Source organism: Cupressus sempervirens, chromosome 9, assembly GCF_028749045.1.
Source record: "Cupressus sempervirens isolate cs-2001-9-10 chromosome 9, ASM2874904v1, whole genome shotgun sequence".
NCBI classification, from domain to species: Eukaryota; Viridiplantae; Streptophyta; class Pinopsida; order Cupressales; family Cupressaceae; genus Cupressus; species Cupressus sempervirens.
This window is the reverse complement of record NC_143126.1, coordinates 264128612-264146205: the sequence shown is the minus strand read 5'-3', so window position 1 is coordinate 264146205 and position 17594 is coordinate 264128612. Positions and strand designations below refer to the sequence as shown.

The window sequence follows — 17594 nt, the reverse complement described above, 5'->3', positions numbered from 1 at the left end:
TTTGGGACACATGCAAAGAAATAAAAGCCGATATAACAGAATAAGTTGGTATAAAGGAAAGAACTTTGGATGTGAAGTTGTGTGATGCTTTTTGTGAGTGTTATGCTATTATTTTATGATGTGAATTTGATGTTAAAGCAGAGAAATATCAGAACATGTGAAGTTGTGTACAATGTGTTAAGATTAACCACAGATAGAAATAATAGTTGCATGCAAATATAACCAATATCAGAAAATAATAAACCGCACAGAAGAGAACACAAGGCGCAAGGATTTAATGTGGTTCACCCAATCCCTGGGCTACGTCCACCAACAACAAGTCCAATATTATTATTATCCAGTGATTACAATCTGCAATCCCTTATAGCTCAATACCGTTGCAAGAAGCTACAATCTCATCATACATTATGAAATCCCTAACCGTAATCCATTTAATACAAGCTATTGCCCCTTACCAAAATAAGGCTAGAATAAGTCATCCAATAGAAAAATAGAAGTCGATGTCTTTTACAATAGTGAGTCATTTTTGGCTAACTGGGGTGCTGCCCCTTGACCCTGTAGAAATGATATGGGGGGAAACTGCACCGAATAAATCTCCGAGTCTGATTAGGCTCCACATCACAACACAATGAGGTACAAAGGACAAATCAGATATAGAAGATATCAACATTGTCAAATGTTTATCTATCTAATACCTTTATGTACAAAATATTACTGTATATTGCATGTGTGGGCAATGGACTCATATTGCATACATTTGTAATTGTAATAACAACTCCTAATAGGGTTGAGGCTTTTAACAAGGCCTAATCTTCTAATAAGGACCAAGACACTATACATATGTAATTGACTCCTAACAGGGTCAATATCTTTCATGAGACACTTTTGATTAGTGGATCATTTTGTGGGTACCATTGCCACTAGGGTTTTCCCTCGGCTAGGGTTTCTCTAGTTAACAAATAATGGAGTTATGACTTACATTGTGTTACTGTTATGTTTTACTTTTTAGTTTAATTATACACATATTTGTAAAAGATATTCATAGTTGGGTAAAATTTTATGAAAGATTGATTCCCCCCGCCCGCCCGCTTGAGTATTTCCTATTTTTAAAAATTGGTATCAGAGCATGGTTACTCAAAGAAGGCCTAGCAACTTTGGGTAAGATCATTATGGATATGGATCAATTACAAAAGAATCTTAAAGAAGCTCTTGATCAAGTTGATGTAATCATAGAGGAAAGAGATATTCTGAAGGACAAATATGAAAATGCAAAAGACTACATTCAGAAGCTAAAAGATAAGATTGAATCTATCGGATGCAAGAAATAGTCTAATAATCAAATCAAGGATAGTGATGAAGTTTCAAGGCTTAAGAAAGAAAATGAGATCTCGAAGCATGAACTAGAGATTAGAAATCTAAAATTGAGTTTGAAAGATGATGATAAGAAGATTGAATCAAATTTGAGATTTGAGAATTTGTAGATATGAAATCCAAACTTACCAAGGGGAGATCTGAACTTGAAATTTCAAAGCTAGAATATGCATAACTTGAGTAGTACAATACTATTGTGAAAGAACTTACACAGACAAAGCAATGTCTTAAGAAGTTGTATTCAACTAGTGAAAATATTGATGAGCATATCATGGCACAAAGACCTTCCTATGATAAGAATGGTATTGTTTACTATGAAGGTTAATCATTAAAGAGGTTTGTGGTTACTTAGGAACCAAATCTTGTGGTCCAAAAACCTGAACAACAATAAGATCTGAACAAGGTTGATTCTAAATAATCTTGTAGTGCCTGCCCCTAGTTCGCATTTTTGCAATCATTGTTAAACTCTTTTAGGTCAGGTTTATGTTGATGATTATTAGTGGCCTTATTTTGAGATTATTAGATATTGTTTTTACATTCAGTTTATTACATAATGAGATTACTTGGTACTTTATATTTCATGTGTGCATGATGATTATTCAGTGATTTCAGTTATTGATGATGATTAGTTAGATGATTTATTATCATATGTATTTTTTATAAATACTTACCCCATACTTGTATGTGTATGGTGTGCGTGTTTGTTTTCTTTATGTATGGTATTTCTGATGTGGTTAAGGAAGGGAGTCATAGTCACCTACTAATCGGGATCTACACGATGCACCACTTCCTGCCATTGCCTATTTAGCTTAGTATATATTGTGTATGTACATGTGTAGATTTTATGTAGGTTGCAGGTACTAGGTATCGACTTCCCTGAATAGCCAGGATGAGCGTACCCTATCGCATTATCTCAATGGTAAGAGAGGGGAGATAAATTCTCAAGTCCAAATCTCAACCCTTTAAGTCATTTGTCCTAATTGAAAATTAGGACAAGTATCTAAGTCGAGTACCCTCCGAATGTGTCGGATGACGTAATTCGTGATATTAACCCTTTTGGTTTGATTTTGTATGCGTTTTGCTTTGATGAGTTTTTGTATTTTACTTTATGAGTCTTTGATGTATTTTTTATTAATTAAGTCTAATTAAAAGATTTAATTAATGATTTAATTTAATGAAAAATTATTATTATGATATTTTAATATTTTCTTTTCTTTAATTAATTGGGAAATTAATTAAATAAATAAAAAGAATTAAATTTGAAGATTAAAATTATAAGTTTAAATTTGGAATGTGATAATATTTATTTAATTTAATAATAATATATTTAGAGTTCATTTTTAAGTAAATGCTAAATAATATTATTATATAAGTTAATAAATATTTTATCAATTATGTTTTGAAAATAAATTTGAAAGTGGAAAATATATTAAAAGATTCTAGATCGCATAGTGCGTGCATGTGATTAAAATATATTAAGATAAAACAAGTGGATTTAATAAAGTGAGTGCATGAGATTTAAAATTAATAAATTAATTTAAAAAAAAGTCATGTGAATATTAAATAAATTAATGTGCATTATTTTAATATTTATTCACACAGGAGTTTGCACTCTAATATGCACGTGTTGTCTACACTTAGGAGTTAACACATTATTTGAGCACATGGTGTCTACAACATTCTAGACACCTCATCATGTTTATCTTCTTATCATGGAAGATATGTGCGTAGTTGTCATGCTTATATCTTAGTTCTTTCTAGACACATTCTAGATGCATCTTAGAGGCCTTTATATACAAGCTCTCTTAGTGTGTATAGACATCCTCATATGCTTCTACAAGCTCATATGCTTCTAAATCCTCATATGCTTCTACAAGCTCATATGCTTTGACATCCTCATATGATTCTACAAGCACTCCTAGTCACTCGAGGGAGTTCGGTTCTTGAAGGAATTGCAAATGTTGGAGAAGGAAGAAATTTTCGAAAAGGAGAAGGTTCTGAGAGGAGCAGCTTCTCTACAATTTTTTGAGGCGTAGCGAATTAGCATCAGTGTCCAGGTAGGCACTCGTGATTATTTCACATATTTTATTATGCTCTTTCTCTTCCTGTCTTCATCATGTCTGTTATGTGTGTCCGAATAATTCTCTATGAATGAATCTTCAATTTTGTAATTTGGAATTCGGGCATGCATATTGTTTCATCCAATTATGGGAATTAGATGTCATTCTATGTTAGAACCTTGAGTTAGTGTACTTTTAGGATTCCTGGACTTATAGAGTACTTGTGTTATGTGCTTTGTTATCTTGTGTTATGTGATTTGATATCCTGTTTGGGACTTAAGACTATCTCCTCAGCACAGTGGGAGTGGGCCATTTAGGTTCCACGCAGTCGGGTGGTAGTGTTTTCTCACTCTTACCATTTGAGATCCGTCCGTAGACACCGTGTTTGGAGCATTCATTGTTGGCATTTACCTTCATTCTGGTTCTTGGATCATTATGATGGATGTTATTTACTAGTATGTTTCTTTATATTGATGATTAACATGTGATAGATGATGTTATCTATTTTGTACGATCATCTTATGCTTTATTTTTGCATGTTAGATCTCTTTATGCATATGTTGTAGTATGTTTTAGGAGTGACATCCCTACTATGATAATGTCGATGATCTCTTCGGTGGCTTGGGATGTTACGCACGGGGGATGGCTAGGGCCCACGATGGTCTAATGATGCTATTGACGGTTGGGAGGAACTGTGCACTTAGTTAGATGTGAGTGAGCTATCTTTCATGTTTAAAAAAAAAAAATTGTTTGGCAAACTTAGTAAAAATTTAGGTTGATTATTTTGGATCCCTTAGTGGGGCATTACAAATCTGAAGATGTACCAATACAATCTGAACCATCTAAAGGAGCAAGGAGGCAATTTATTAGAAAATGTTATGCATGCAAGAATTTGATCATGTGAAAAAGGACTGTATAGGTAAGTATACTAACCCTATCTTTGGTTATTGTTATACTTACAAAAATAGAGCTAGTGAATGTAGGAAATCTAGATTTAATAATAATATTATGTATCAAAGTACTAACCCCACAGCTAGTAGACCTATTAGAGGAACTAATGTGATGATAAATAGAGTGATGTGTTATAACTGCAACAACTTTGGACATATTGCTAGAGATTGCAGATTACAGACCAATCAGTCATGACCTAGATATGGAAACAATGTATGATAGCATGTCAGATTTGCAACAATTTAGGACACACAACAAGATTTTGTAGAATGAACAAAATGAGAATGCAAAACAATATGGGGAATAACATGAGAACTCCAAACTTTAGAAGGAACGTGAACAATGTTAGAAGGAATGAAAATAGTAGTGACTATCAAAAAGGAAATGTGAAAGAGAATATAGAAAACTTCAATGAAACATTTGTTAAAGCTAAGACTCCAGCATGCACACAAATTTGGTTAGAAAAGAAAGATAATGACACACCTGAAAACAAGTTGAAGTCAGTGATAGTTGCTAACAAACCCCTATCTATCTGAAAAAATCATTTCATAAAAGATAAAGGGAAATCAGCATCAAAAAATTATTAAACCCCTACATGATTGAATCAAGGTTTGCACAGTTAATATGAGATGATATGGACATAAGGAAGCCAAACCTAAGAGCACATAATATTTTGAGTTCATATGTGAGTGCGCGAAGAGAAACAAGTTCTTTGGTTAATAAGAACAACTTTTTGAAACTTGCGTACTTGCACAATTAATGCTGAAGTAAATTGGAAAGAATTTAAAGGATGAAATCATATTTTTGAGTACCATTTGATTGTGGAAGAAGTTAAAGAGTCCTTAGAAGCAAATTTGAGAGAAATCCATCAATAGTTTGGAGAATTTGTCAAAGTATTTCACTGCCTACATGCAAAAAACCCCAAATTGTCAATTAAAGGTATTTACGTTGTTGCACAACTAATTTGTGAAGTAAAGTTTCAAATCTGTTGAAATGGAAGGATCCATGGTCCATAATATTGAGGAAGTACCTTGACCTAATATTAAGTTAAACCCTATTCCACCATTGGAGGATGACCCCACAACCACATTTTCACAAATGTTTTATGGTGTGTTGTATTTAGAGGACATTAGGATTTACACACGCTGCAAGTTTGAGACACTAGGAGAAAGCAACATATCAAGTGAATTCAACAAGGCATACAAGCATGTCATGTCATTCAAGGATGGATTTGAACATTTAGATTAGAATGATATTGTGAAGTATATGTTTAACTATGAATTTGGTAATGAAGATTGGACTAAGATCATATTAAGCAGAATTCATGACGATAAATTTTGGTTAGGAGATAATGTAGTTGAAATTTGAGCAAATTTCATTCGTGAAATTACTGGTTTGAGTAATGAAGGTTCCATTCCACTAAATGAGAAAAATGTCAAGAAGATTGTAATTGAGAGCACCCAATCAACTTACAATGGCAGAGGCATAGTTATAAGAAACATAAAACAAGACGATGTAAGGTTTGTAGGCAGGATTATTGCAACCAAGTTATGTTTAAGATCTAGAGATGATGAGTTACTAGAAAGATTTGTGCATGGAGCATACAATATGTGTGTGGAGAGAACCAAAGTGAATCTAGGTGAAATCCTGAGAATTCAATTGATTGAAAACCTTGAAAGGATAAAGAAAGTAAGAAATAGATAGTTTAGATTTTAGTCATTGATCACTTACATGTTTTTCCACCTTTTGAAGAGATTTTCATTCATGTCCCTAGCTGATTGGAACAATGAGAAATGCATAATGCATAAGATTATAGACTTGCATCGAAGACATCCCATTGACAAGATTGAGAGTAGTGTAGCACTTATCTTGAAGACATTTCAGATTGAGATGAAACAAAGGACGAGGATACCATGATCCATGGTTGAGAAGTATAAAGATGAACTATGCTTTATGGTTGACACTAATTTGACAAACATGGAGGAAGTCACACCTAGAGTTCTATATGTTGACCCTCTTGGTTGTGAGATTACTAAGGAGATAATTAAGGCATACGCCCAAAGGATTCTTAATGCAGATGTAAATCCTAATAGTTCTAGATTTGGAACTTGTGAAGAAAACATGCAGCTAGCCTATCAAGTGAAGATTCAAAAAAATTTGCTAGGAGAGTGGACAGTGAAATAAAGAAGATCATGAAGGATACTGATATGACTCCACAAGAGTTTGCAATAGTTAAGAAAATTATATCTTGAATGAAACAAATTGGACAAGAGAATATCTTATCATGTGCTCCACCTTTATCAGTTGAAGGCCTCTACACTACACTTGCACCACAAGTTGTTTCAACTCCTACAATTGTCTTGGATCAGACCATAGAGGAAGAGGATGTTAGTATTACACACACTCAGACAACTACTTCTACAAGGTCCATGAGATTGGTAGAAGTAAAACAAGAGCTAGTTGAAGCCCCTAAATCCAAGAGAATTAAAGAAATGGCTACTGGACCTGGTAAGAGGCAGAAGGTAATTACCACTTATGAAGGTAGATAAGATAAGATGTGATAATATTATTAATGTCCAACAAAAGACCACAACAAAGGTCTATGGGACTGGAAGCTTACGCCAAAAAAATAGCAGACAAACGAAGCACCAAACGATGTCCACAAAAGAACAAGCACAACAAAAGAAGAAAGCAGGAGACATCACAAAAAAGATTAGGTTTTTTTCCTCGTAGGAAAAAAGTCCAACAACGACTGATTAGTGCAGCTATCACAGGCCCTGTGATGAAGCTAAGTGCTATGAGAGGAGTGACGCTGGCGAAGAGGTCCCTTGCGAGGTCTCACAAATTTGGAATGGCTTGTATTAGGGAAACTATATGAATGCTTCACACCCCGAACCAGAGTTGAGGGCGAGAAGAAAGATGAGAGGACAAGTAGCTACCCTTGAAGCCCCACAACAAAAACAAGAAGAGGGAAATAGTAAAAAGAAAGATTCACGGAAACCAAGAGTTGAAAATCTAAATGAATCTGTATTGAATGAGAAAAATCTTTAAGAAGTTTAAGCAACTCTATGATAGATATCCCTTATATGAACAAAGAAACCTAGATGTGACACTAATACAGTATATGATAAAGTTTAAGAACCCACTTCTTTCGATTCATGGCGAGCTACCTAAAGAGCAATATGATAGGTTGAATGAAGAAAGGTTAAGGTTGAAGAAAGATGAAGAAAGCTTGAGAGAAGTAATAAAATGTTTCAATGTAAAGAATAATGCATTTGCTAAATCCACATATGCGAGATAAAATGAGGTTAATATGGATTATGGGAGGACTAAAAGATTAAGTTATTAGAGATATTGAAATGTTTATGGATTAGATTCTTAGTGACCCTATCAACAAAGCCTACATAGAAGAGGTTGGAAAAGAAATTGCAACAACAACATTAGAACCACTTGCAGAAGAGACAAACAGTCCTATGGCTCTAGAGATTGGTTAGAAAGAGGAAGTAAGAATATTCTTAGGGGGAGAAATATAATCTTTGGCCCCTATCACTTCAAAAAAGGCAAAGGAAGATATTGTGATGAAAGATGTAGAAGTGACAGTGTCAGAAACACCACAAATAATAATTGGTACAAACACAATGAATATTGATGGCACCAATATCACTGTTGATGAATCAAAAGATTTGTTTAATGATTGAGGACCCATTGTTCACAATTTGGTTGGATACAAAAGTTCTGAGGCTGAAGAGAAGGAAGAGAAAGGTAAGAAAGAAGAAGGAAACAAAAGGAAAGGAGAAGGAGAAGATATGGCTACTTTAGCATATGAACTTAAGAGAGTTGATAAGAAATTGCAAATTGATTGGAAGATAATTACACAAGAAATTTCTCATTTCACACCACAATTAAAGCATGCAAAAATAGAAGTAGAAACAGTTATCGATCAACAAGTAAACGAGACAAAGCAACAAAGGGCTAGTACTAATGATGGGTTGGCACTTTAACCCTTGGATCAAAAGGATGATGGTCAAAAAGTTACAGAGGAACAATTGGTCATTCCAATTTAGGACACAAGTAGAGATACACCTAGTTCATCATAGTCACCCTTAGAGACTTTGATTACAAGCATGACGAGCACTACTCCACTTGCAGTAGTTGAAGGCCCTGAGATTGAAATGCTTAGTAAATTATTAGCTTTAGCTACCAGCAAAATTGTGGAGAAGAGCAAGGGAATAAAAGGAACCCAAGAGATTCTAGAGAAGATGACATGGAAGATGGAAAGTCAGATGGATATCCATATTAGAGAAGATAATACATAGAAGAAGGCAACAATTTTTTTGGAATTTGATAGTCGTAATAAGACTATGGTTGAAGTAGCTATAGTCAAGGTACAAGCTAAGCACGATGCAAATATATTCAGAAAGGTGTGTCAAAATGTTAAAGATGACTTAACTAACTTGGATACATGCATTAAGGAATTGCAAAGATGTGTGCATGAAGGTAAGGAACTTTGTGAGAAATGTGTGCTAGCACATGAATATATGAACACCTTCACATCATAGATTAAGGGAAAAGAGGATGAAGTGAAGAATGTAATTGGTGAGCTGAAGAGCGTAGATGCTCAAGCGATTTACTTGGAGCAAAGGATCAGTAAATTCATGATGAAAGGAGATTGCTAGAGGTCAGCAAAGAACAAACAATGCAGAGATTCTCTTTGTTGAGAGAGCATCTACCTTTAAAGTTTGACACAATTCAAAAGTAGCTTGAAGAATGCTTGAAGGTGAAGATATCTTATGAATACTTCAGCTATCCAAACTTCCAAGCAACAGAGTTGACATCCTATTGACTTTGTGCACTTCTCATAGTGTCAGATTTAGTTAAAGGAGCTTGGAATGAGGGTCTAACCAGCTTGAAGAGCAGTTTTTATGATTGCATTACATTGTTACACAACTCATCAGCATGAAGGATAGAATCAAAATTTTGACTTGTATATAGTTTTTGACTCACCTTAATCATTGATGTCAAAGGGGGAGTCATTGTAAAGAAAAATGAATATTGTATATGTAAGAGGAGGTATAAGGTAGAGTATAGAGTAAGGGGGAGTATATACAATGAAAAGATGATATGATATGTAAAGATGGTATATAAATAGAAAATTGTCCATATTTTGAAATTTTGTATGGCCATTGGAAGTACTACACAAATTTTGAAATTTTGCTTTTTGGGACTTAGCCAATTTTCCCATTTGTTGCCATCAATGCCAAAGGGGAAGATTGTTGGCAATTTGGTTAAGAGGAGAATATTAAATGTATTTAGGTTGGCATTTATGGCAACACATTATCTGTGTTGAGTCAGTATATTATGGAGATACAGTTTTGGTTAAGAGACTTAGAAAATTGTCCAAGTATCACAAAGTTTAACTGTCAGTACAAACACCTTTTTGGTTGGCGTTGTTCACACACACAGTAAAACTTAAAAATAAAACCTAAAGTATATATAATGTAAGTGTTTCTAAAACTATATTTTATACAAGTAGATGTTTATTTTTTTAGTTTTTATTTTATAAAAGATTTTATGTAGCAATCATATAGGCTACAATTTCAACCTCATCCCTAATAATATGGAAACCTTGTACTCAACAAGACTTGTAATAATACTTTTGTCAGTTAAGTTAGATTTGAAAGTATAATAAAATATTTGTTTTGAAAGTGTTTCAAGTGGTAACATTTGGTAGCATTAACCAACCATCAAGCACTATTTGTATTTTGATTGAGAAAAGTCAGGACTTGTCATTTTTCCAATATTATGTGTATTGTATTCACTCTAAATTGCTCTATTATTAAAGCTCTACTGGATATTTAAGTTTATTCTTTGTATGAAACCATATAACCCTAGGAAGTAAACATTTTGGAATTGTTGCCAATCTCAAACCTAGAGGTATGAGGAAATGCAAAGAGGTGAGATGGTGGGATAAGGGATCGCACCTTTGATCAACATATACTAGTGAGGGGATAACAAGGAAGAGACTCAAGAATACTAATTGAAAAAGGATTCAATTCAAACATGGGAAGTCTCAATTGAATAGTATGTGCGGTAGAAGGCTTGGAAGGGAGCGAACTTGATTGATATAATATGTGACATACTCACTATGAAAATGCTTTGCGTACCATCTTTTGGGAAGCCTTCCAAGATAGTTGGCTTGGGTCATGGTCAAATTTAAAGAATGGTGTGAGGCAAGAGAGTGGGTGTTGGAACCCTAATCGTTTTGCAAATTTTAGTGGTCCATGAATGTGAAAACCCTATGAAATCAACAAAAGGTGTCATGGATACTCAACCTAATGAGTAAATCTACCTTAAAAATTGCAATCGCCTCTTATAAACAAGGTGTGTCAATCTTCATCTTCCCACAATAAAACTTGACACATTTATCAAATGACAATCTTTTAGGGTATGAGCAGCTCTTGAGATTTAAATGTCATGACCAGTTCAAGTAGCCCTCTTTGAAACATTATATATATATGCTCATGACAATCTAATTGTTCCTATCAATTCTATATGTCCCAAAGTGCTTATGTACCAATTTTCAAAACATCACGATCTCAATTTCTATTTTCTTGAACCTTAATCTATTTGCAATTTATTAAAGTGATTATAGAAACACTATCAAAGTGACATATTTAGGACAGATATTTCTCATCCACTTGACAGATGTGTTGAATTGTCATTTTATTGCAATTGTTTATGTTATAAAGAGCCCCTGTGCAAATTCCACAAATCCCAAAAGACCATTTGATATTTTTATTGGGCTAGGACCAAATGTAATTATGTCAATTTTCCATTTGCAGAATGACAAAGTGAGAAGGCCGCTTTTGGAATTTATATCTCTCAACTAGGCAGATAGCATATCAATTAGATTTGTTTTCATGATTCTCTAATGAGAGTACATTTCTGTGTCAAATTAGAGAGCTTTATCAATTAGTTTGACATATTTTCAAGACCAAGAGCAAGATGACTTATAAAGGCTTATTAGTTTCATTTCCAAACAAAATTTGAAGTTTTTTCAATTGTTTAGATTATTTAAATAACACTTTGATAATTATTTGGCAAAGGGACTTTGGTAATATATACTAAGATATTCAAATCTGAGTGAAAAAGGGTTCAAAATATTTGAATTATTTTTTAAAATGATTTAGATGCATATACTACTGTACAAATATATTATAAAGGGGCATTTAGAGCATATTTGAGAGATAAAGTTGCTTAATACACTACCAATATGATGTAATATATGGTCTTTATTCAGCAAAACTGGATACATTGGTATGAAAAATAACATCAATAAGATGTTGTTGGCAAGAGTTACATGGTCGAAAAAACTTTTGAAAGCTTTGGTAAAGTATAATATCTCTCCTAATGAAAAAAAATACCCTAATTTCAGCACACATAATAGGCTTTCAGTTGAGGGCTTGAGAAACAAATGCCATTGGCAGGGGAGCTTTCAAAAGTTTTAAATTAAAAAAGCATTCTGGAGCATATAAAGAACAATATAAGTGTGCAAAACAATGTTGGAATACTGCAAGCACATAATTAGTATGAAAGATGATTTAATATGAATTGGATGCTTGACTATGAACACATCTTGATATGAAGCGGGCAAGGCCAATTACATCCATAGATAAAGGAGATCTATGCAAAGTTAACAAACCTGCATCAGAATTTGAAATAGTTGAGGCATTTATGGAATAGTATGGGTATCTTGCCAAAAAAAACAGTAAAGATGGAGAGATTTTGTTAAATATTTTAGTCACGGATATTAGTTATATCTTGTGGATGTTTTGCAATCAAATTTAATAAATTTTTTGGATTATATGATTAGAAATTGTAAAATCTTTAAGACGGAGAAAGAAATAAAGAAATACAATTTGACCCTTTTGAACACTTGTATTCAATTCTTTAAAAGTAGCAGCTCTCCTCTTGGTGCAGGAGCACCTAGACTAGCCTCCATTGTTTTTAAGTTTTTGTCTTGTACTTGACTCTAGCCAAGTCAAGAGGATAGATTAGTTTGTTTGAAGACCTTAGAAGGTCATTTTCATGTTGGTTAGGTGAATTAGTCATTAGGACTAAGGTCACTAATTAACCTTTGTTTGTTGTTATTTCAATTTCCTAGTGTTAGGAGCTTAGCTAAAGTTGGAGTCTTAAATGTGTTCTAAACACATAATAGTTGTTGTAAAGATGCCATAAGGTCATAAATGACCTTGGATCCTCAAAACATAGGTGGATAGCAGTCCTAGAATATAGGATTGAGGCACATGATAAAGTTGCAAGTGTTAAGAAGAAGTTGTTATAAAGATTTGCACTAATTGCAAAAATGGCATGCAAATCGGTTAGCTTTGGATCCCCTAAACTTTAGGAGGTGGGGAATTAGCCAACAGGCCCAAAAATGAAGGAAATGGCATCTAATGAGATCCAAGACTCGAACCCAAATCATTCATTCATACATTGTAATAGTTTGGAGAAAGTGAATAAAGTTCAACAAGCATTTTACAGTGAATTTATGGTGTTTTTGTGCTGACAGTCATACTTAATGGACTGAACGACTAAATCCAGTGCTGGATTAATGTTCTATAGGTTGTTTAAGAACTTTTTCATTTGAAGTGTTAGTCATTTTGAAGCCATCTATCTTCTAGTTTTCAGCAATCTAGTTCAGGGTGTCTAATTTGCTAGTGTTTTGAGTAGTTTAGGAAGCCATGGCTCCCCCATGAAATCTAACCATGGAAAATAGTTCATTTTAGATGGAAATGGTAGAGGAGTTACTAGTGTATATAGTCTAAGCAGTTAGGAGTCTTAAAATCATGAGGGACTATTTTATATGCTAAGCCCTAGGCGAGTTTGTGCAACCCAGTCAGAGGTCTAGAGTTTTAAAAAGTGAAGAAACATTGTATGGTTGTATGAACCCGTACTGCTCCAAAAAAATTTCATGAAAGTAAATATCATATATAACCATTTTGTGAAGATAGAAGCCATACCAATCGTTTAGGATTTGGTTTGAACAAGTTTTCTATCAAACCACAGTTCAGTCCTAGAAATTAGGCTTATTAGGCCTCTTGTTCTTGTTTATAGGAACCCCCTGTACGGTCTAATTTAGACCCAGGACCCTTAATGAAAGTTATAAAAATTCTAAAAGGGTATCCAAATCAAGTTTTAGTTTTCTGAGTTGTTTGGAAAAAATTTACTAAAAAGGGGAAAAACGGACTAGTGATGGCTACAAGGAATATGCTTATTTTAAGATCTCTACATGATGATTCATGGGATCTGATAATAAGATGATTGAAGACCCTTCCAAAGTGGATCAAATGGGAAAGGAAAAGAATGTTTTCATGATGGAGAAGACCACTAAAATGTTGGAGCATGTTTATGGAGATTTGGCACTTAGAGCCTTCTAAGTGAGTGTAGAGAAGTGAATCAAAACTAAGGTGTTGATCATTCAAGAGTAAGTTTTCAGAGATTGACTCTTATAGAAGAGTTTGAATAGGTCTTAGTTAATGATTTGAACCTATTGTAAGATCCTATAGAGGAATAGGCTACTAGGAGGCAAGTCAAGTCTCTTGGAGGGTGTGAAAACAAGCCTTGAAGTTTATCATACATCATATTCGTATCAGAGTCTGAGTTAGATTAGGCTTGTGGTTCATGTTTCAGCCTACAGAATCAGTGGGAGATAATACATCAAGTGGAACAGTAGAAGACACAACCATGGTGACTAACATTGAGTTAGCCAAGAAGGTTGAAGAACAAGAAGAACACAAGAAGTCACCAAGGGAAAGAATAGCTCAAATGGAGCAACTCTTGGATGAAGTCCAAGACAAATCTGAAAGGGTCAAAGAGAAAATTGACCTAAAGGAAGAAAAAGAAGCAAGGGATAAGGAACTAAAGTTGGAAGAAGAAGAACCAACCCCTGGTCCTGTTCTTCTTGAAGAGCCATTCTTAAAGGCATCAAAAGCATTGAGTGGCAAAGCTCTAGAAGGAGTACCACTCTTTAGTGGACAAATGGATCCAAATTCAGTTGTGGACTGGATTGACAGCATTGAGAATTATTTTGAATGTGATGGTATCTCTGAGGCACAAAAAGTTGTGGTGGCCAAGTCTAGATTAAGAGGTTCAGCTCTTACTTGGTGCAAGTTTGTGCAAACCGAGAGAGAAAAGGCTAGAAAAGTTCCTATTGTGACATGGAAGGGTATGGTGTCCAAAGTAAAGCAAACCTACCTTCCTATTGATTATGAAGTCCAACTTCATAGGAGGAGACAAAATCTTAGGTAAAAAGATTTAGATGTCCAAGCATATACCAAGGAGTTTCAAAATTTGTGTTTGAGGTCCAACGTAGTTGAAGATAAGAGCATCAAGCTTGCAAGGTACTTGAATGGCCTTAAATGGTCAATTCAAGAAGAGATGAGCCTAGTGAATTTCAAAACCATTAGGCAATGTTACCAAATGGCTTTGAAGATAGAAGAGAAAAGAAAGAGGAAGCAAGAAACCTCTAAAGGCAAAGCTGAGAGCAAGGATAATGGAGGCCAAAGAGGTGGCTTTAGTGGAAGAAGTTCTTATTCAAGAGCTCAAGGAGAAGTAATGTTCAGTGAGCAGCAAGAAGGAAGCTCAAGTAGAGGTGGTACAGGAAGAAATTCTAACTCTAACTTTAGAGGAAGAAGTGGTGGTTCATCACAAGAAGGAAGAGGCAATTACTTTGCCAATATGAAGTGCTATCATTGCAATCAAATGGGGCACCCTGCCTATAGATGCTCGGAGAAAGGTGGTTCATCACAAGGAGGTGATAAGAGGACTAATTTGGTCCAAGATGAGTCTAATGCAGCATACAAACATGCTGAAGTACCACTGAATTCAGAGGAAGGAGAAAACCTCATGATGAGGAAAACTTTAATCAAGGAGCCGGTAAAGGAGGAGCCAAGTCAAAGAAGATCTTTGTTTAAGATCAAATGCAAGATAATGGGGAAAGTATGTAGAGTCATCATTGATTCAGGCTCTACTGATAGTATAGTGTCAGAGGAAGCAGTCAGCAAGTTCGAGCTGAAAAGAATATCTCATACAAATCCTTACAAGGTCACTTGGCTTAACAAAGGCCAACATGTGTTAGTGAATGAACAAGCATGGGTGGCGTTCTCCATTGGAAGGTACAAAGACAAAGTTTTATGTGATGTGTTACCTATGGATGCATGTCATTTGCTCCTAGGTAGACCATGGCAATTTGACCGCCAAGCCATACATGATGGAGGAAAGAATTCTTATTCTTTCAAGAAGGTCAATGTGACTTTCAAAATTCAGTCATTGTTGGAGGATGCTGAAATGAAGACAGCAGGTCCAAATGTTCTTATGGTAGGTGAAAAAGAGTTCCTACAAACCATGGAAGAGAGTGAAGGTATAAGCTATGCATTGGTGTTAAATCCAAGAGAGGAAAATGAAGGCAAGGCAGCCAAGAAGACTGAATTACCAAGTGAGATTCAAGGTATGTTGCAGACCTACCAAGGCATTGTAAGTGATGGACAACCATCAAGCTTACCCCCTAAGAGAGCCATAAGTCATAGGATATATCTCATCCCAGGAGTTACCCTACCCAACAAAGCAGCCTATAAGATGACCCCTCAACAAAATGAGGATTAAGAAAGGAAAATACAAGAGCTCTTAGACCAAGGCCTAATTAAGAAGAGTATTAGTCCATGTGTCGTACCCACTATACTTACACCTAAGAAGGGAGGAACTTGGAGACTATGTATTGACTCAAGGGCTATCAATAGGATAACCATAAGGTATACCTTCCCTATCCCTAGGATTGAAGATTCAATGGACTGTTTAGGTGTAGCAAGTACTATAGCAAAATAGACTTGAAGAGTGGCTATCACCAAATAAGAATTCATGAGGGTGATGAGTGGAAGACAACATTCAAAACTAATGAAGGGCTATATGAATGGCTTGTCATGCCATTTGGTTTGTCAAATGCCCCTCCACATTCATGAGGCTCGTGAATGAAGTTCTCTAAGACTACATAGGCAAGTTTGTGGTTGTATACCTAGATGATATACTAATTTTTAGTAAGACAAGGAGTGAGCATTTGAAACATCTTGATATTGTCTTCAAGAAGCTGCATGAAGAGAAGTTGTTGATCAACTTGGAGAAGTGTGAGTTCATCAAAACAAAGCTAGTGTACCTTGGGTTTGTCTTATCTCATGGCAATCTGAAAATGGATAAAAGTAAAATAGAGGCTATCATAAATTGGCCTACTCCAAGGACAGCAATAGAGGTAAGAATTTTTCATGGCCTTTCACAATACTATAGAAAGTTTATAAGGCAATTTAGTGCAATTTGTGCTCCTATGTTGGATACTATCAAAAGAGGAATGAAAACCAAGTTTGTTTGGAATGAAGATGCTAACAAGAGCTTTGAGTTGTTGAGGTAGAAAATACTTACCCAACCTGTTTTAGTGCTGCCAAGCTTTGAGAAGCTATTCACCATTGAGTGTGATGCTAGCAATGTAGCAGTTGGGGTTGTTTTAAGCCAAGAAGGCAGACCAGTGGCTTTCCATTCTGAAAAGTTAAGTGAAGCTAAGAAGAAGTACTTTTCTTATGACTTAGAGTTATATGCATTGGTCCAAGCTCTAAGAAAATGGAGGCACTATTTGCTTCCCAAGGAATTCATTGTGTATTCAAACAATCAAACACTTAGTTTCCTGAATTCACAAGAGAAGTTGAGTCACAAACACATGAAGTGGGTTGAGTATCTTCAAGCATATACTTTTAATATCAAGCACAAGAAGGGTGTTCTAAGCAAGGTGGTTGATGCATTGTCAAGAAGAGCCCTCCCACTCTAAGAAATACAATTGAAGAGCATGGGAATAGATCATTTCAAGGATCTATAAGCAGATGATGAGGACTTTGCTGACATATACAAGGTATGTGCTGAATACAAGAATCATTTTCATAGTAGGTATGCTGAATATACTTTGCAAAGTGATCTCTTGTTCAAGGGGAAACAATTGTGTGTTCCTAGAGGCTCAATTAGAGAGGATTCAATTCAAGACAAGCATAATGGTGCTTGGAGTGGTCATTTTGGAATCACAAAGACTCAAGACCTTGTTTCACGGTTCTACTATTGGCCTAAAATGAATCTAGATGTTAGAAGGTATGTGGAAAGTTGTGTGGTATGTCAAAAGGC

The 17594-nt window shown here is 35.0% G+C and overlaps 1 protein-coding gene across 1 annotated transcript in view; it reads right to left on the bottom strand.

Moving 5' to 3' along the window:
• Positions 1–273: 273 nt before the first annotated feature.
• Positions 274–17594, bottom strand: part of LOC149538468 (uncharacterized) — a 174364-nt gene continuing 157043 nt past the window's right edge. The window contains exon 7 of the mRNA XM_089799794.1: positions 274–602. Coding sequence (XP_089655920.1) covers positions 508–602 — 95 coding nt within the window. The 3' untranslated portion in view covers positions 274–507. The remainder of the gene's footprint in view (positions 603–17594) is intronic.